Source organism: Hydra vulgaris, chromosome 05 (genome assembly GCF_038396675.1).
Source record: "Hydra vulgaris chromosome 05, alternate assembly HydraT2T_AEP".
Lineage (NCBI taxonomy): Eukaryota > Metazoa > Cnidaria > Hydrozoa > Anthoathecata > Hydridae > Hydra > Hydra vulgaris.
In genome coordinates this window covers 31,928,026-31,949,674 of record NC_088924.1, presented here as the reverse complement: position 1 = coordinate 31,949,674, position 21,649 = coordinate 31,928,026, and the positions used below count along the sequence as shown (strand labels likewise).

General features: G+C 26.4%; 1 protein-coding gene across 1 annotated transcript in view; it reads left to right on the top strand.

Moving 5' to 3' along the window:
• Positions 1 to 21,649, top strand: part of LOC100199875 (RNA-binding protein 41) — a 74,382-nt gene that overhangs the window by 8,070 nt on the left and 44,663 nt on the right. The window contains exon 2 of the mRNA XM_065797914.1: positions 1,760 to 1,940. Within this exon, the coding sequence (XP_065653986.1) occupies positions 1,760 to 1,940 (181 nt within the window). The remainder of the gene's footprint in view (positions 1 to 1,759; positions 1,941 to 21,649) is intronic.

The window sequence follows — 21,649 nt, the reverse complement described above, 5'->3', positions numbered from 1 at the left end:
AAGTTTCCTATCTTGGAAAACTAACTTTTCATTAAAATTGAAATGTTTCAATGGTGTTTTAAAATGTGTGGATAAAAACTTTATTTCTTCGGAGCCAAACTATTTAATAAATGTTGACATCGTTACTTTGTTTCTTTTTCAAATGTCCTTGATTGCAAATATTCTAAACAATAGAATCGTTTTAAATTTGAGTTAAAATAAATAATAGTTAATAAAAAACCTATACAATGAACAAAAACTAATTTCAAAAATTACTCTAATATTAATATTTATTTTTATTATTAACCATGTGTGGAATATTACAAACAATAAATCAAATAAATCTTACTTGATATTTTCACAAGATTAAAAATACTCTGCAGTTTCAGTTTTCTTATAATGGTTTTCTAATTTTCTGTTCTTATTTTATTTCGCATTTTTGTATTCACATTGTGTTTCCACGTGCACATTCCATTATTGAAATTAGTGACTATTAACGACTTCAAACTGCTCATTCATTACGTTAGTGCAAAAGAGAACGACTTAGTGCTTTTTATATTTTATATTAGTGCTTTGATAATAAGAATATCTTTAATAAAAAATCTTTTTTAAATATTTTATGAAAATTAAAAAAATAATCCCGAACTATTGGACAAGCGTTATTTTATACGCTCGTTATAAGCTGAACGAGCGTTGTTTATCACGCCTAGAGCGTTTGAAAATACCGTTTACGGGAGCGTTTTACGAGCAGAGTGTGATCGCACTCGCTTCATCGCAAGCCCTGTATATATATATATATATATATATATATATATATATATATATATATATATATATATATATATATATATATATATATATATATATATATATATATATATATATATATATATATATATATATATATATATATATATATATATATATATATATATATATATATATATATATATATATGGGTGTTAGCCAGCCTTATGGCACTGCATATACCGCCTTATAATGACAGCACATATAAGGCGTATACCCCTTATAATGACAACGTATACAATATATAAACTGAAAAGAAAAACAAATTTAATGAATGGTATAATAAATCAAGGATAAACCAGAGAAAATAAAACAATAAAACTGATATGTTTTTTGAATCTCAATTAATAGTTTAATGCTAACTTTTTTTCCTATATTGCCACGTTGATATAGTGCATAGGTTTGTTAATTGTGTCAAATTGGTGTGACTGTTATATTGATTTTGGTCGAGGGTTCAAGCCCTACCTATGGATAATTTTTTTATTGTTTCATTTGCTTTGTAGACATTGGAAAATATCAAAGTTTCAATTTAAAATAATTAAATTTCAAAGTAATGAGACTTGGATTAATTAACTTTGAAATTTTGATTTTTCCAAGTCCATATATATATATATGGAATATAATATTATTTATATTATATATATATATATATATATATATATATATATATATATTATATATATATATATTGTATATATATATATATATTGTATATATATATATATATATATATATATATATATATATATATATATATATATATATATATATACATGTATATATATATATTATATATATATTATTTATATAATATATATATATATATATATATATATATATATATATATATATTATATATATATATATATATATATATTATAATAATAATATATTTTATATATATATATATATATATATATATATATATTATTGTTTGTATTATACATTATCTAACACTAGATTTTTGTGTTAGCGAACTAGAAAAAACAAACAAATTTACTGAAAGTGTTTTAATGAAGGATGAATCTCATCAAAAGGAAGGTATAAAATCTCTGAAAGAGTTCCAAATAATTGATCATTTAGAAGAAGAAGTTGTTTTATTAAGGGAAGCAGGTTTAACAGAAAAAGAAATAAAGTTGAAATTCAATACTTCAGTAAGTATTTTTTATCATTTTCAATTAGCATTCATATATCTTTATTATTGTTAACATCAATTTCTATCATTCCTATAATTTTCAATTAGTATTCATGTTTTTTTATTTATTAATCAATCAATATATTTCTGAATTAGTTGTTACATTCATGGAAGTTTACTAATAGTACATGCACTAATTTTAATTAAAAACCTTGCAAACAAACATTAAAAGTTTTAGTAGTAAAATTAATAATAATAAAAAAAAAATAATAATAATAAAAGTGGTAGCAGCAGCAACAACAGCAACAATCCAGTGATAACAATAAAAATGCTAATAATAAAAATAAAATGATCAAAATAAAAATAGAATTAATTACAATAGTGATAACAAAAATTATTGTAATCTAGTATTAGTCACATACATAGACACATATATAGACAAATACAAATACAAACATACTTACACATTTACATTCACAAATTCATATAAACACATATACTTATATCCCCTTGTATTGTATACATACATAATATACACATATATATATATACACACATACATATACATACATACACATGCATACGTATATACACACACATACAGTATATATGTATACATGCACATACATATACATACATACACATACATAAACACACACATATTCATATATATATATATATATATATATATATATATATATATATATATATATATATTTTTTTTTTAGATTATTCACCTCCCCAAGGCCCGAGGGGGGCCACTACAGTCGAGGAGGCTACTCATTTTTTTGTATTTTTATTTTTATTTTTTTTTTTTTTTTTTAGTTGTTATTCGTGGTACAACCCTCTCTCAACTCTTTAACTCCGAAACACGGACCTTTCCAAGCAAGGCCGCTGCGCGGAGAAACTAAGTTGAGCGCGGTACTTCCAGGGACGTGGTGGGAGTCGAACTCCGAACCTCTCGCTTATGAAGCGAGCGCTCTTACCACTACACCACTACCGCATTATATATATATATATATATATATATATATATATATATATATATATATATATATATATATATATATATATATATATATATATATATATATATATTTTAACATATACACATATATAAACATCTTATACATTAACTGTATTTGATTAGGAAGAAGTGAAATAGGTTACTCTTAAAAACATAGATTGAGTGGAAGGTTAGGAAAGGTTATTCCAAGAATTTATACTTTAGTTTTTTATGAACTTATATGCATAGATAACAGAACGGTGTTTTAAGATGGCTATGTTCAGATTATCACTTGATCGAAGATAATATCAGTTATTTGCATTTTTGGGGAAGAAATTGTTAAAGGTAAGAGATAGGTTTTTGTGTTGGTGATTCCAGACAAACTGGCAATTCAAGAGTTGAACAAGATCACATAGTTTAAGGATCTTCAAAGCTGTAAGATAAAGCACATTAAGTAAGTAAGTACATTAAAGATAAAGCACATTAAGTAAGTATATCAAAGTAAGTAAGATAAAGCACATTAGGATTGAATTTGTAATTCTGGAAATGTATTATTTTTAAAGCTTTGTTTTGAAGATGGAGTATCTTTAAAACTGCTTGCTGTTAAAATTGTCTCCATATTTGACAAGCATATTGTATATGTGAGCCAAAATTGGCATGATATATATTTAATAGTGTTTCTAGATTGACATAATAGCAACTTTGAAAGAATCTGGGAATAAACCATTTTGAAATGAGTTATTTATAATAATACTAAAAGGTTTAGAAATTATGTCTAGAATTAGTTTAGAAAGGAATGTAGGAAGGCTATTAGGAAAGCTATTAGGACCAAAGCTTTTTCCAGTTCTAAAAGTAGTTTTAATGAGATTAGAGATTTCATTCTCTGTGAAAGGATCAATAATGAATGAACTAGAAATTACAGAGTTGAGTTGGTAAATTTCTGTTGAAGGTATGATTTTATTTTTAAAGTTTGTTTTGGATAGTTACAAAAAAGATATTTAATATATTCAATACAGCAGTTTGATATGTACTGATATTTTCTTTCAATTTAAGTTTAAGTGTTGAACTATACTAGGAAGGTTTCATGTTAATGATTTCTTTTATCCCTTTTCCAAGTATTCATAATATTGTTTATGTTTTTGCTAAAATAAGTTGTGTAATAAGATTTTTTACTAATTTTTAATAGGTTGCTGATTTTGATTCTATAAAATTTAAATTTAGAAAGCAGTTCATTTTTAGTTCTAGTCTGTTTTTAATGAAAATAAATCTAAGTATGGTAATTACTAACATCAATTTCTATCATTTCAATTTCATTTTTAACCAGCATTTGTATTTTTTTAATTTTTAACATCAGTTTCTATCATTCCTATAATTTTTATTCAGCATTCATCTTTTTTTTTATTAACATTAATTCATATACTCAAATATTTGTCTAAAGAATTTACTAATTATTAAAAAAATTTACTGACTATTTACTAAAACATTTATCCCTTAAGACTGTCCTCTTCAGGCGGTCATCACTAATATATAATACTATTTAAATTTAATGAAAATTCAGTATTAACCTCTAAAACCATTTTTCATAAGTAAAATGAAAACAAGTTTGAACACGTTCTGATGTGTAGTTTGATTGTTTTGATTATTTTTGTTGAGAATTTTCTCATGACAAACTTCATGTTATTTCTATTTTATTAGTTTAAGGATTAGGAACACTACTTAATGGAGCATTTAAGAGGTTTAAGGGTTAACACTATTTAATGGAACATTTAAGAAGTTCAAAGGTTAAGTAGTTAAGAACACTATTTATTCATGATTGTAACATTGATATTTTTTATTTTTTATTACACAACATGGAAAAGGCAAAAAACAAAAAATCATTTAAAAAAATTAAATAATAATAATAATAATAATAATAATAGTAGCGATAACAACAATAACAACAATACAAGCCTTCCCAGAAAGCATTTGCGTTGCAGGCCTTGTTTGTCCACATTTAAAGTAGTTTTTTTAAACAGCTTGACCACATTTTTATATAGTAAGCGTTTTAAAAATTTGTGGCAAAAAAAAGCTTTAAGGAACAACAGAGAATAAAACAGCAATACTCGAAGAAAATAATACTATACGAAATACTCGAAGAAAAGAAAATAATACTATACAAAATACTCGAAGAAAAGAAAATAATACTATACGAAATACTCGAAGAAAAGAAAATAATACTATACGAAATACTCGAAGAAAAGAAAATAATACTATACGAAATACTCGAAGAAAAGAAAATAATACTATACGAAATACTCGAAGAAAAGAAAATAATACTATACGAAATACTCGAAGAAAAGAAAATAATACGAAATAGAAAATCTAAATAAAATATACTAAAAAAAATCGAAAATTAAAAAAAGAAAAATTTTATTAAAAAAATTATATACTTAAATATTTTACTGTTTTTTTTACTAGACTCATTTTTTAATTTTCTTAAAAAAAAATTTCCTTAAACTGCTTGACTTTTTGTAATTTAAGAATGAATGGTAAGTTTTAATAACTTATTAAAGTATTAATGTAGTTATTTGTGATTTCTGTTAGACTTACTAGCTCAGATTGGTCTGTTTTCTTCCATTGTTTTTAATCTATACAGAACACATCATCTTCATCAATATCTTATTGAGAGTTAATATAGAATCTTATGGACACTAAGAGTAGCAATTCTTGTTATCTCTACTACAAGCAAGCATATCAATAAGTTTGTGATAATCCTTTGATAATTCAACTGCACTTATCATTAACTTAACATTTTGATGGTAGGTGCGCATACAGTATGTGTATGATCATACACATACTGTATGTGTACCAGATACACCATTTTAGACAATTTGAGCAAAAGTTAGAAAAAAAGTCTTTATATCAGAATAACTGGTTTCAAACTTAGCATACAGTCAGGGTTGCATGGTTTTAACCAAATGGTTTAAACCATTGGTTTAAACCATTTGGTTAAAACCATGCAACCACAAATATTGATGCCACAAAAATGTCTCAAAAAACTGGGCGCAAATGTGATATGATTTGGTTAAAATATACACAAGTGACTGTTCCAGAAAGAAAGGGGTGTAGAGCAGTTTGTAATGCGTGTAGAAAAGAAATGGAAGGTCAAATTCAAAGGATGCATGAACATATAAAAAAGTGCAAGCAATCACAACCCCATGAAATTATGGATTCAATTAAAGATCAACAACTTCTTGAAGGTAATTAAATGACTGCATTGTCATTTAAAATTTTATACTTTCCCTAAATTGGAAACATATATTTAGAATAATTCAATAAACTGCAATTTCATTTTAAAGGTAACTCACCATCAACATCACAACAACAAATGAAAAGGTTTCAGCCCAATTCAACATCAGCTGATAAATATTTGAAAATTGATAAGTTTTTCACACGAACAAGCCTCAAAGAGAAAGATTTATTTGATCTGCAACTTGGTAGATTTATATACAGTACAAACTCTAGCTTCAGAACAGTTGAACACAAAGAATTTAAAAAATTTATCAATATGCTTCATCCAGGATACACTCTACCTAATAGAACTCAAATTGGAGGAGAAATATTAGATAGGGTTTATGTAGAAGAAATTGAAAAGTGTAATGTATTGAATGGTAAAATTGAAGCCATGTCTTTAGATGGCTGGAGTAAAGTACATAATGAACCTATTGTTTGTATCTCTGTAATTACAGATAAAATTAACATTTTAGTAGAAACAATCAACACTTCTGGTCATTCACATACTGGTGAATATCTTACACAATTAGCAAGAGAAGCAATAGATTCTGTAAGACAAAAATTTGGATGCACAGTAAAAAGCTTTGTGACTGGCAATGCAGCTAATATGAAATCAATGAGACAAGAACTGTCATCTGAAAAAGATATTATCATAACTTATGGGTGTGCTGCTCATATACTGAATCTTTTAGCAAATGATCTTAACATTGAAAATGTGAGCAAGCATGTTACACAAATAATAAAATATATAAGAAATAATCATCAAGCTGGAGCAATTTATAAATTAAGCGGAGGAACAAAATTGCCACTTCCTACTGAAACTCCCTGGAATTCTGTATGTGATTTACTTGAAAAATATGTCAACAACTAGAGCATCATTTTCACAATGTTTGAAAAAAATAAAGACTTGGATCTCATGATTGGTAAAAAAGTAAGTGATATACAGATAAAGCGAAACGCAGAGGATTTATTAAAAATATTAAAACCAATTGCAGCAGGTCTAGATAAGTTGCAAAGTGATCAAACAAAAATAAGTGACACTGTTGAGATTTTTAAAGATTTGATGAACAGTTTATCATTTTTATCAAACGAAAGAAGAAAAAAAATTGAGTCTAGATACCTTCAGACTGTCAGTGATGCTCATTTACTGGCAAACATACTAGATCCTAGATATTTTTGATCTAATCTTTCTGAAAATGAAAATGAAGCTGCCATAAATTTCGCAGATAAAGAGTTCAAGAATTTGTTACCAATAATATTCAAATTAAAAGCCAAATCTGCTCCATTCGATAAAAACTATTTGTATAGTGAATCTGTTTTAAAAAATGTATCACCAATAGAATGGTGGAAATCTCTAAAAATTGTGGATTGTAACATAGTGGATTTTGAAGGTTTATTAAATGCACCAGCTTCTAGTGCTGGAATTGAAAGAATTTTTTCAATTTTTGGCCTTGTTCATTCTTAGTTAAGAAACCAATTGGGAGTAGAAAAAGCAGCAAAGCTTGTATTTATATATAGAATAGTAAATAATGACGTATTGAATAATTTTAATGAAATATAACAGTAATATTGATAAAGAATATAGTTTACTCAAATAAAATGCGTTATACTTTTTTTTAATTTAAAAGGATAACTAAATACGGCATTTTTTAATAAAAACCTAATTTAAACCAAAAAAACCATAGTTTTTTTGTTTTTTTTAAAAAAACGTATGGTTTTTGGTTTTTTTCAAAAAAACCGGTGTTTTTGCAACTCTGCATACAGTAAATACATGTACAAATGAGATATTTCCTTGTTGTTTTTTTTATAGGGAAAGATAAAATACTATTTTTCTGCAGCAGTTTGCATGATATTTGCAACTTTCTTTTTCTATACATTTGTTAGACCAAGATATTGGAACCAGTGTTCGTATTTTTCTGAATTTTCTAATTCCAATTGGAAGTTAGCATTTTTTTTTTAATTTTTCTTATAAGTATATCCATGTCATTTGCTTTACTTTTAACTTCTTTATATGATTTATTGAAGGTTTGTGGTTTAGATGATTTATTGAAGGTTCGTGGTTTAGATGATTTATTGAAGGTTCGTGGTTTAGATGATTTATTGAAGGTTTGTGGTTTAGATGATTTATTGAAGGTTCGTGGTTTAGATGATTTATTGAAGGTTTGTAGTTTAGATGATATATTGAAGGTTCGTGGTTTAGATAATTTATTGAAGGTTCGTGGTTTAGATGATTTATTGAAGGTTCGTGGTTTAGATGATTTATTGAAGGTTCGTGGTTTAGATGATTTATTGAAGGTTCGTGGTTTTGATGATTTATTGAAGATTCATGGTTTAGATGATTCATTGAAGGTTCGTGGTTTAACTGATAAGGATCTATATTTAAAGTTCTTGCAATACCTAACTTTACTGTTTTTTGAACATGATTTCTTTTTACTAAGAACAACTCTTGAATGACTATTCACAGCAGGCGTTTTGAGAAGACTTAAGTTCATAGTTGTCAAAGAAAAATTTTCCTTTAAATAGTTGTTTATAGCAAGTTCATTCTCTTCATCTTCATAAATCTGGCTGCAAGTTGGTTTTCCTGGTCCATCATCCTTAAATGACATCAATTTAATTTCACTTTATTGCCATATCATTTCTCCAGGAATAACATTAATACCAATGTTTTTAATTTCCTAGCAAATTTCTTTACATCCTCCTAAAAACATGAGTGATAATTACTACTTCAATGATTTTGCAAAAAGTATATATAATTACAATATAGTTTAAAAAAAGTTTCATGGTTAAGTAATGATACCTTTTCTTCTTTTTCCATTGTGTGAGTTTAATGGATCACAGCAAGGTATGTTGATTGTGGAGTAACATTTTAAGTAAGCTTTTTTTTTTTCATTATTAAATAATAATTTTTCTTAATTTTTTAAATAAAACTTTCATTGTAATTAAATCAAATTCAAAAAAGAAAACCCTTCCAGTTTTTTTCTAATAAGGAGTTTGTTATATATAAAATCATAGGAAAAAATTCCAGAATCATATCTTTTAGATATCTCAGGATTTACTACCTTTTGTACGGGGCATCAAAATACTTATAAAAAGTGTTACACCACTTTGAAACTGAACTTTCATAAAGAAGTTTTTGTGTGTTTTAGCTATCATTTTTGAGTTCCTCTCCCTAAAAAATAGTTAGGTACAAATTTTCAACACTATTGAGCAAGTGTTTCATAACTTAAAGTTGTGTTATGTAATTAGCTTAAAAAATAAATGGCGTTGAAAAAAATAATCAAAAAAGGGATTAGGAATGAGTATCGATATCTCTAAAACCGTAAGGAGTCAGACACTAAAATTTGGAGTGGAGTTTTTTTTTCATTAATTTAAGTTTGTATACCAAAAATCATCAAAATCTGAGGTGGGATGGTGTCAAGCATAAATTGAATTAAGCTGGTATGACCCTGTTACAAAAAATTCATTTGTTATTCTTGATTATAAGGTATATATTTAGATAACTGAAATTTTTATTTTGCATAGAAAATTCTTGATAACAAAGTATATCTTTATATTCATACTTTTGAGTTGAAAAAAATTTACACTTTTTTTTGAAATAAATTTTTTTATTTATCTTTATTCATTTTCTCATTGAAACCAATTGATGCCATACATGAAGGAAAAAAAAAACTTTAACTAAATACACATTTGTTATAAACTTCTATTCTCTCAATAAAAACCAAATTAATTTTTTTTTATCTGAGAAATAATAATTATCTGGCATTATTACGTTACTGTAAAATTATACCGTTTTAATTTTTTTTTTTTATCAGTATTTTTATTTTAATTTACATTTTTTATTATTATCTTACTATTATTATATTTTTTCAATAAAATAATTTAAAAAAACAATAAAATAATTGTATTTTAATGAAAACATTATTGTGAACATCTCCTAAGTTTAGTGCAACAGCTTTAATACGCATTCAAATGAGAATTCTTTTGTGCGTAAATGTCCAAGGGAATTTTAGGGTTGCAATTGCTTTTACTTGTCCAAACAGTATTATGCCAATTGTATATAATTGTCCAAGAGAAATTGTATGTGTAGCAATCAATAAATACAAGCAAAAATCCAAGCTCTCAACAAGGAAAACAAGAATCGTCTTCAGTTCACTTGTCAGATCAAAGACCAGCAAGAACAGAATCAATTTGTTAAAAGGTTCTATCCACACCTAACTTCAATACCAGCTCCCTAAAGACTCATATTAGGTCTTTTCATCTAGAGCAGGCCAGAGCAAAAACCAAAAAAGCAACAACTAAAAAAAGAGTCACATCTCTAAGTGTACGGCATGGTATCTTAGGTCATATGTGAGACTGTTTCTGCATCAATGATGCTTTTAGTTGATAAGTGAAATGATTTGTTGTGCTGGATAGTTAGGTTTGTTATAACCAGTTTGACTGTTGATTTAAACCAAATTTTACTAATGTTTCTTTTAGTTGAATTTGTCAAGATCATTGCACCTCCATCTATAGTTGAGACCAGCACTTAAGAGAATTTCAAAAAAGGAACACATTGTAAATGTAGTTAAACCTGCTTTATCTGCCAAGCTATAACCACTCTCTACAAACTTTTCTACAAATACTATCATGGTCATTGTTCAAACAAGCTATCATTTCTAATGTGATTTTTTCTCTTAGTTTCGGAAATGATCCCAAGTTATGAAAAAAATACCTACACCTGAGAAATCGAAACAGGTAGATTTGAGTAAATTTGATTTTTTTCCGAATTAAAAATTTAATAAGCCATCAACCAATAGATTTTTGAGGACCTTTTTTTTTTTTCTAAAGACAGTCAGCACTTTTATAAGATTCATCCCATGCTTTTTTAGTAAAATACTTTTCAATGAAATACCACGTAATTATCATATTTTTTTTTCATAAGTTTTCAATTGCATTCTACTTTTTGAAAAAACTATTCAATAATATTTTTCAAAAGCAAAAAATTTTTTTCTGAATTTATTTGTTAAAGGGATCCCAAACCTCTGAGACATGTTGTGTTCATATTAAAGAGAGTGATTAAAAAAAAAATGTTTGGGCTAAATTTTTTTGATTAAAACAAAAGAATAAATGAAAGCCAAGAAAAACCAACTTTTTTATTTTAGTCGAAGCTCGCCTTCTCAGTTTTATTGTAGGCCTAAAAGTCACCGTAATATACGCCGCAATCTACAGACTTGATAATTTATTCAAGCGCATTTTATTCCTAAGAGTTTCAATACATGACATCATTGATTTTTTTGTTTGCATAATCCATCTCTTACGCAAACAAGAAAATTCAATGAATTCAAGTCAAATTGCGGCGCATATTATGCTAACCTCAGTTTTATTGTAGGCCTAAAAGTTAGCATACTTCAACTAAAATAAAAAAGTTAATTTTTCTTTGTATTCATTTATTCTTTTGTTTTAATCAAAAAAATTTAGCCCAAACATTTTTTTTTATTATTCTCTTTAAAATAAACACAACATGTCTTGGAGGTTTGGGATCCCTTTAAAGCTTGAAATATTTTAGTAATTTTTTAAATAATTTTAGCTAAATCAAGTTTTTTAAGTAATATTGATATTAATTTGAAAAAGTTTGAAAAAATCAAATTTGAATTTGAACAACTTTGAGTATGAAAATTTAAACAAATTTAAATGAATTTGACCAAGCATAGAATTCAGCACAAACAAATTTAAATGAGTTTGACCTAGCATAGAATTTAGCACAAACACATTTGAATGAATTTGACCAAGCATAGAACTCAGCACAAACAAATTTGAATGAATTTGACCAAGCATAGAATTCAGCACAAAAAATATAGTTTAATCATAAAAATCATAAAATTTTTCTACCTTCTTTATAAAGTTATGAAAATAAAATGATTCTATAACAAAATTAGCTTTAATTAAAATAATAAATAGTCATAAAATTATATTCAGCACATCAAACTGCTAAGCTAATGGCTAATGAAATATATGTGGACACAAAAAACATTTTTTTTGTGTCCACATATATTTCATTAGCTTAGTGGTTTGGTTTGCTGTTCTCTTTACTAACAAAACAAAAGGTCTCCTTTATTCAATGGAAATTTTTTTCATTATAATGGTTTTTTTAATACAAAACAAAACAATTTTTAATTGTTAAAAAAGTTTATATAACTTTTTTATACATGTTTATGCATACTCAGCCCTTGAAATTAGGGTCAGCATTTGGCAATGCCGTTATAACTGCCAACATAAAAATGTTTGCAGTCATTAAATTATCGATGACCTAATTTCTATGTTTTATGTTAACCCTTTTGTGTCAAAATTTTTTTGCCGACATGATGCCAACCTCTAACAGTTTAAAGTCAGCAAATTATTGCCAAACTCATTTTTCCTAGTTCCGAGGTTGCTTTCAAAAAAATAATAGACAGTTAAATATAGAATATATAATTGTGTCAGTAATACTTTAAAAACATTTAAAATAATAAATAATGTCCGACATCATGCAGGATCAGGAAAATTAAAAAAAAGTATGTAAAAGCGCAAAAACATTTTATTAGGTAGGAGCCAATTCACAGTAAGTTATTGTGACATATATTTTCAATATTTTCATCTTCGGTACAAATATCAACTATCTTATAACCTGCTGTTGCAAAGGAGTACTGCTACATCGACTAAGAGTTTGGGCTAAGGAAGCAATCTTTTTTTTCTTTGTTCTTTGTTTTTTTCCTTCTTTTTCCGAAAAAGCCATGTACTATAAAGATAAGCAAAACTAGTAAGAAATTGCTAATTTATATATGCTTCAGTAGATATTTATGACAACAATACAGATGTTTGAAAACATTATTTTAGGTACAAACTCAGGTATTTAAAAACATAAAGTTTGGGGTTGACTGTAGTTGAAATAAATGCAAATGTAATATTTAATAAAAAATTAACATAAACACTAATAATATCATGATCATGTCCCACTTTTACTAGAAACATAAGATTTATCATTATGAATCCAAATATTACTAACTTTCCACCAAAATTTCTAAACAAAGATTATCTTTGATCCAGTCATCAAAAGAATAAATATATAAGTTTTCTAGTGGATAAAGACTTAAAAAAAAAAGCATTAAAAAAAGTTTATATAAATGTGAAAGCATTCAATCTTTATTTAGGAAATCGAGGTGCATCTTGTGAACTGTGGGTATAATTAACAAATACTTGGATATTGAAAGAATAGAAAATGGTTTAGCAATTAACCATGGTAGTATTACTAAGTATCAAACTTTTAATCAACTAGTAGACCAACTTCTTAATAAAAATGAAACTTTTAATCAACTTGAACTAGTAGACCAATTCTTGTTCAAGTTGGTTTAAAATTTCAAATACTCAAAGAGAAAAATGATTATGCAATATAAGGAAAACAAAAAGGACAAATCAACAAGTTCCAACTAGTGATACACAATCAAGTAAGTTGTAATAACTTTTATTTTTTTAAGTTTAATAACTTTGTAGTATTCTGGAAATATTTGGTTTGTAAACAAGTTTTAGTTTTTACGTAAATAGTTATATATATAATAGTTATATAGCAGATTATGTCTTGCAACAGAGGCTACAGCTTAGCTATTAGAATTTTTTGAAACAAAAAATGACCTCAATACTAACAGAAATATTTTATAAACTGATATTAAAATGATATAACCCAATAACAAAATGTCATTCTGCAAACTTTATAATAATGAGAGAAATCTAATAGAAGTGTCACAACTCGTGTCACACTGAAGAAAATATATATATTAATAATAAACTTAAATAACTTTAATACTTTTTTTTTCATTGATATTAAGTCATATTTATATTACAAGTAAGAAAAGTCATATTTATATTACAAGTAAGAAAAATTTTTTTTTTAAGTGTTGTTGCTCTAACTAATTATTTTTATGATAAAAAAAAATCCAAGTTAATAAGAATTTTGAAACTTAATAAAATTTTTCAAAAAATTCTCAACCATATATGATTCCAGGATTCCCAGTCCTCCTTAAAAACCTTAAATATCCTTAAAAAAAAAAACTCTTTAAAATATATATAAATATATATATATATATAAATATATATATATATTTATATATATATATATATATTAGATATATATATATATATATATATATATATAAATATATATATAAAAATATATATATATAATATATATATATAAATTATGTTAGTGTATTCTACAAACAGAGTGCTCAATGTTCTAAAAGAACAGATCAATAATAAATTGTATTAATTGTAATAAATTTATATATATATATATATATATATATATATATATATATATATATATATATATATATATATATATGTATATATATATATATATATATACACATATATAAATCAACTTCTTTCTCCGCGCAGCGGCCTTCTTCGTCAAGGTTTATGTTTCGGAGTTATAGAGTTGGGAGAGGGTTCTAACCACAAGTAGCCTTCTCATATGTAGTGGCCCTCTTGGCCTTGGGGAGGTGAATTACTTAAAAATATATATATATATATATGTATATATATATATATATATATATATATATATATATATATATATATATATATATATATATATATATATATATATATATATATATATATATATATATATATATATATATATATATAAGGGTCCACAAAACAGCAATTTAAAAAAATTGATTTTGTCTGGCTCCTAATTGTGTTCTATATATTAAAAAAACACTGACTTTTAATTTTTTTAGAGGTCCCCCAACACCCTTGAATATTTGACTCCCTAATGATTTCAAAAAAATAGTTTTTCAAAGGTAGGTCATGTTGGGTCTCAATTTGAGCGAAATTTTATAAAAATTTCAAAAATAATCATTATTTTCATAAAAAAAAAATTCACATTAGATTTTACTGCAATAAATATGACATTTTTAAAGGAAAAATGAAAAAGGTGCATTTTTTGTAGTTTTCATAGCAGTGAAATATAAAGTATTTTTTTTTCAAATGATGATTATTTTTGTTTTTGTTGTTTGAAATCTTACTAATAAAAATATAAATAAATCAAATAATAAAAAAAGTTACAAAATGAACTATAAAAAAATACAGCATGAAACTCCTAAATCACGGTTGACATTCTATGAAAAAACACGTTATGAATCTATTTTTCTTTGAAACCAAGGACTATCTCATTGTCAAAAAAACAATTTAAAAAAAAAGTTAAATATTGCATATTCCATTTAACAATGAAGCGAACCAAGCAAAGTAGGAGCACATGTAGGTATTTGGGCCTGCATGAACTATACAGGAGTTGTATGCTATTGATTATTTGAGGGTTGAATAATTTTGATAGATATATCGAAATTTTAGAATATTGATAATGCCTTCTTCCCTCAATCGATATATTTAAAGGAGAAAACAACGATATCAGATATCAACAATATATCAAGTCTTGTAAATTCAATGCCAAAGAGAGTAAATCAATGATTACAAGAGAAATGTGGTTCTACAAAATAATAAAATAGTTTTTTTTGCTGTATGTTTTTTTTTAATTGTTCTTATATATTACTAGAAATATATCCTTAACTTTTAGCTAATCTTTTTTTTAATTAACACGTTTAATTATTTTTTATTTTTTAGTTTAAAAACCATTTTTTAGATTTTTTTTTTTGATTTCCATGTACTTAGTGGCTGGCCACTTTGTACATGGAAATCAAAGACTTAAGTATAACATTTTTTTAATCTAGTAGTGTTACATATGTTTTAGGTCAAGTTTTGAAATTTGAAATTAGACTGTTCTTGTTTTTCTATTACTAATTTTTAGTTCATATAATACTAAATGAAATGTCATTATTTAATGATTCTCTTTATATTTCGATGACATTAAAACTGACATATCAAAATCTAATGCATTAAAAAGAGCTGCATTTGAAAAACTAGAATCTCTTGAAAAGCTTTATGTTGAAAAAAAGAAGCTTGTTAAAAAGAAAAATGAACTTTTTTAATGTTATATATATATATATATATATATATATATATATATATATATATATATATATATATATATATATATATATATATATATATATATATATATATATACAACCCGTAGATGTTGTCCGAAAGTTTTTTCCAAATTTTATTGACAAAAAGTAAAAATTAAAATGCAAGACCGGAATTATTTTTATTTATTAATTGATAGACTGCCTGCCCCAACCAAACCCTCAGTCGATGTAGCAACACTCCCTTGCGGGTCAGGCTAAAAGATAGTAGATGTAGCAGCACTCCCTTGCGAGTCAGGCTATTTGTCAGTCGATGTAGCAGCACTCCTTTGCGAGTCAGGCTATTTGTCAGTCGATGTAGCAGCACTCCCTTGCGAGTCAGACTATAAGATAGTCAATGTAGCAACACTCCGCGCATGATTTACAGTGAAAAAAAATAAAAATGAAAACATTTTATTAAAAAAATTAAAAATAAAAACATTTTATTAAAAAAAATAAAAATAAAAACATTGTTTATATTGTTAAAAACATTCAGAATGTTTTTAAAAACATTCTGGTCAATTAAATTTGCGTTTTTGTGGTTTTTTTAAAAAACGATTTATTTGTAATTAAATTAATGGTTTTTACTTTCGTCCAACACGCAAATGTTGGACGTGTGTATATGTGTATAAAATGTGTGTGTGTGTAGTATATTATATTTATAATAGTTTATCTATTTACATTTAATATTTATTGAAAAAAGAACAATTTTGTTTTTAAAGTAATTATTTTCTCCTTAATTCTCCTTTTTTTTTCCTTGAAAAAATTGGTGATTGCGACCAAATCTCCTTATAAATTGGGAAAATGTATCCTTAATTCTCCTTAAAGTCCTTATTTTTAGCCTCAGTTTTAATAGTGATAATCCTGCATTCCAAAAGTTATTTTTACCACAAAAATAATATAACAAGGTATACCTTTTTATATCAGGTACAAATTAGATGTTAAATATTAGGGTGAAACTATTTGAACAATTTTCAAAATTAAATTTTTCTGAATTGTGAAGAATTTTTTTTAGTAAAATAATAACCTTACTTTTTTTTTTAGTAAAATAATAACCTTACTTTTTTTTAGTAAAATAATAACCTTACTTTTTTTTTTAGTAAAATAATAACCTTACTTTTTTTTTTTAGTAAAATAATAACCTTACTTTTTTTTTAGTAAAATAATAACCTTACTTTTTTTTTAATAAAATAATAACCTTACTTTTTTTTTTAGTAAAATAATAACCTTACTTTTTTTTTAGTAAAATAATAACCTTACTTTTTTTTTAGTAAAATAATAACCTTACTTTTTTTTTTAGTAAAATAATAACCTTACTTTTTTTTTAGTAAAATAATAACCTTACTTTTTTTTTAATAAAATAATAACCTTACTTTTTTTTAGTAAAATAATAACCTTACTTTTTTTTTTAGTAATATAATAACCTTACTTTTTTTTAGATGAGTTCCATGGAGGAACCAACATTTTTGACAATTTTTACATTTGTAATTTCATTTTTACAAATATGAGTAAAATTTTTTTTTTTGAACAATGTTATCTTGGGACTTTTAAGAAGCAAAAGGCTTGTTTTGAAGATGCTGCTTAATTGAAAAAAAAAGGTTGAAATATACAAATATGTAATTAATACAGTTCCTAACCCGTCAAAACTGTTGGCTTCTAGAATAAGCACAAGCGTTCATCTAAACTTATGCTAAAAAATTTTTTTTTTACATTTTTTAACTAATAAAACACCATTTGTGTCTCAGAATTATTTCTTTTCAAACTTTTTTTTTGCTATAAAAGTTGCTCACCCCTTTTAAAAAATTTTGTTAAGTTTTAAAATTTATAATACCTGGCTTAGAATTTGCAACCATTATGATTGTAAATTCTAAAACCACTATGATTTTACATTTAATCATGTTATATTTTAGTTTTATATAAGTAAAAAAAATTTTTTTTCAATGTAATAATTTTTATTTCCTTAGTTTTACTTCAACTTTGAGAATTCCTGTTTTCTCACATTGCAATACGGAGTAGGACTTGGCTAATAGATTACTAAATATTGTAATAAGACTATACTAACATTACGGTGCAATCATATTATAGTAATTGGTGGTTAATCATTGACAAAAAAACTAAAAATTAGTTCATAAATAGTTGCCTCTATGATTTTTTTTTCGGATCAAAATAATTTTAAATTTTATACATAAATATGTCTAGCTTAGAATAATTTTCTCACTTAGGTTTGTCTGGTAAAAAATTAGAATAACTTTAGTTCAAGGATTATCTTTTTCCAGATATAACCAGAATTCCGGATATTTTTCTTAACTTTTAGTTTTTCCCGGAATTCAAAACGTTTTCATACAAGTTTAGGTATATATTTTTGTAACATATTTGTTTTTTAAGCTTTTTCAATCATCACTCATACCAAAGTAATAAAAAGTTTGGAAAAAAGTTTGAAATAACTCAGCTTAAAGCAAATTTAAGAGAAAAATATATTCCAGATTTTTTCCATATATTCCATATTTTTTCCATATTTTACCCTAACAATTTTCTAGGTTTTTAAAATATGACCTGGATGATCTATATTAATAGCAAAAAACATCTACATTAATAAAGAAAAACTTGTGCAAATGTTACATAGCTTTGTGAGCAAGAAGTTCCATATTCAATCCCCACCACATCCATGGTAGTATCACACTCAATTTGTTTCTCAGTGCATAGCATGTATTTAAATATATATATTATATAAATATATATATTATAAAAATGTATATATTATAAAAATGTATATTATATAAATCATGATGAACCTTCTGATGTAGAAACAACTTGTTGATGAAAATTAGATAAGCGTTTTTACTAATTTATTATCGCTCTGTTATTTAAGAATATTGAGCACTTTATTTGTAGAATACACTCACATAATTTATATTTGTGTGTGTGTATATATATATATATATATATATATATATATATATATATATATATATATATATATATATATATATATATATATATATATATACAGTATTGGACAAAATATTTGCAACCAACATCAAACAATGCTAAAAAGGGTTGCTAATTTTAAATGTCTTAAAAACGAAACGAACTATACTACCACAGCAAACAGTTCAGGAGTCTGGAGTCATAGCATGCCATGACATGAGCAATCAGCTGACAGGTGACAGCACACAGGCAGAATTTCGTTGACAAGTGCCATTTTGCAGCAGACAAAACAAGTGCAACTTTTTTGGTTTGTTTTATTTTCTAAAGTCTGGTTCGTTTCAACGTCACTGAAGTTTTTTAATAATTAAAGGAAGTATCCAGAAGTTTCCAGAAGCATGCAGAAGCTTCCAGAAGTTTCCAGAAGAAGCATCTGGAAGCATCCAGTAGCATCCAGAAATATCCAGAAACATTCAGAAGCATCCAGACGCATCCAGAAGCTTCCAGAAGCATCGAAAAGAAGCATCTAGAATCTTCCAGAACAGGTTCACACAGGTTTATTTTACTATATAAGAGACATGTAAATCGACATGTAATTCAGTCAGTATATGGAAGTCAATCAGTCAGTATTATCAAGACAGTTTATCGAAGTGAGTTTTATCAAAGTGTTTTATCGAAGAACATCAATACAAGAAGTGAAATACAACAAGTGTTTCATTACATCAATACAGTCCACACGGTAAGCCTTGAGAAGCATGATTATTTAATTTTATTATTTTTATGACTTCAAGTGCAAAAATGGCTCCCGACAGTCTTGGATTGGAACTAAGAAAGTAAATTATTGGCGATTACGTAAGTGAAATGTCACAAAAAAGTATTTGTGATAAATATCGCCTGAAAAAATGGATCGTATCAAGACTATGTTCCAAATATCGTTCCACCACTTTTAGAGAGAATTCTATGATCGTCACATCCGTCAAGAAGGATCCCTGGATATCATCAGTCGAGATACAAAAGCAATTAGAGCTGCCTGTATCGGACCGAACAATCAGACGATGTGCTGTTGAAGCCGGATTGTTTTCTTGACGCCCTGCAAAGAAACCGCTGATTTCACTAAAAAACCAGAAGAAAAGACTCCTGTTTGCTACATCTCATATTGACTGGAATGTGCAGAAATCACGAACTGTCCTGTTTAGTGATGAATCGAAGTTCAACATCATTGGGAGCGATGGCATTTGTCGTGTACGTTGACCGGCCGGAACACGCCTCGATTTATGTTACTGCCATAAGACCGTGAAGCATGGTGGAGGCAATGTAATGGTCTAGGGGTGTTTTTCTGCTAACGGTCTAGGTCCAATACATCGAAACAATGGAATAATGGACCGTTTCATGTATAAAAATATCCTGAAAGATGTTATGTTACCTCATGCTGAATGGAATATGCCAATAAAATGGGTTTTTCAGCAAGACAACGATCCAAAACACACTGCAAAAGTAGTCAAGCAGTGGTTTCAAGACAACCACTTATCGGTGATGGATTGGCCGCCTCAATCTCCGGATCTCAACCCTATCGAGAACCTGTAGGAGATCGTCAACCGCAGAATTAATCGTGAAGGTGTTCGTAATAAGGGTCAACTGTTTGAACAAATCCAAAAGGCCTGGGCAGCGATTCCACAAAGTTTCATTGATCACCTAATCGAATCTATGCCTCGAAGATGCAAGACTGTGATCGACAACAAAGGATTCACCACGAAATACTAATAGCGAAATACAGCTTGGTCAACATTTTGTCGAGTTGCACTTGTTTTGTCTAGAAGGAAATCAACTATTTTTAATACTTTTGATTAATTTATTAATTTTCGTGTACAAATAATGAACTTTGTGATGAATAAAACTTGAAAAACTTTGTCTCTAAACAGTTACATAATTATTTCTCTAAATTGAAAAAATGCAGCACTTTTATATAAAGAAACTAAATTAGCATTATTTGGTTGCACTCGTTTTGTCCGATACTGTATATATATAATCTTTGAAAGTCATTTTCTTTTTTTTTTGAAAAATGAAAAGGCCCTTAACATAGCAAGTGTTTATACATCCGAACCAAAAACTTACAAGAGATATGTAGATGATTGTCACGCTTGCTTTGCTTCAATAAAACAACAACAAATGTTCCTTAACATCCTTAATGAACAACATCCTGCCATAAAATACACAGTGGAACTTGAAAACGACCTCAAACAACTCAATTTCCTAGATATTGATATTAGGAACACAGGCTCTGGAGCTAATGAATTTCAAATACATCGAAAAGAAGCTATTACAAATATTCAACTTAAACCTAACTCGAACATTAATCCTAACATTATTATTGGCGTTTTTAAAGGATTTTTATGTCGTGCAAAAAGAATTTGCTCTTCAAAACACCTTAAAAAAGAAATTGATTTTCTAATAGACATATTTGTTGAAAATGGCCACGATAAGAAC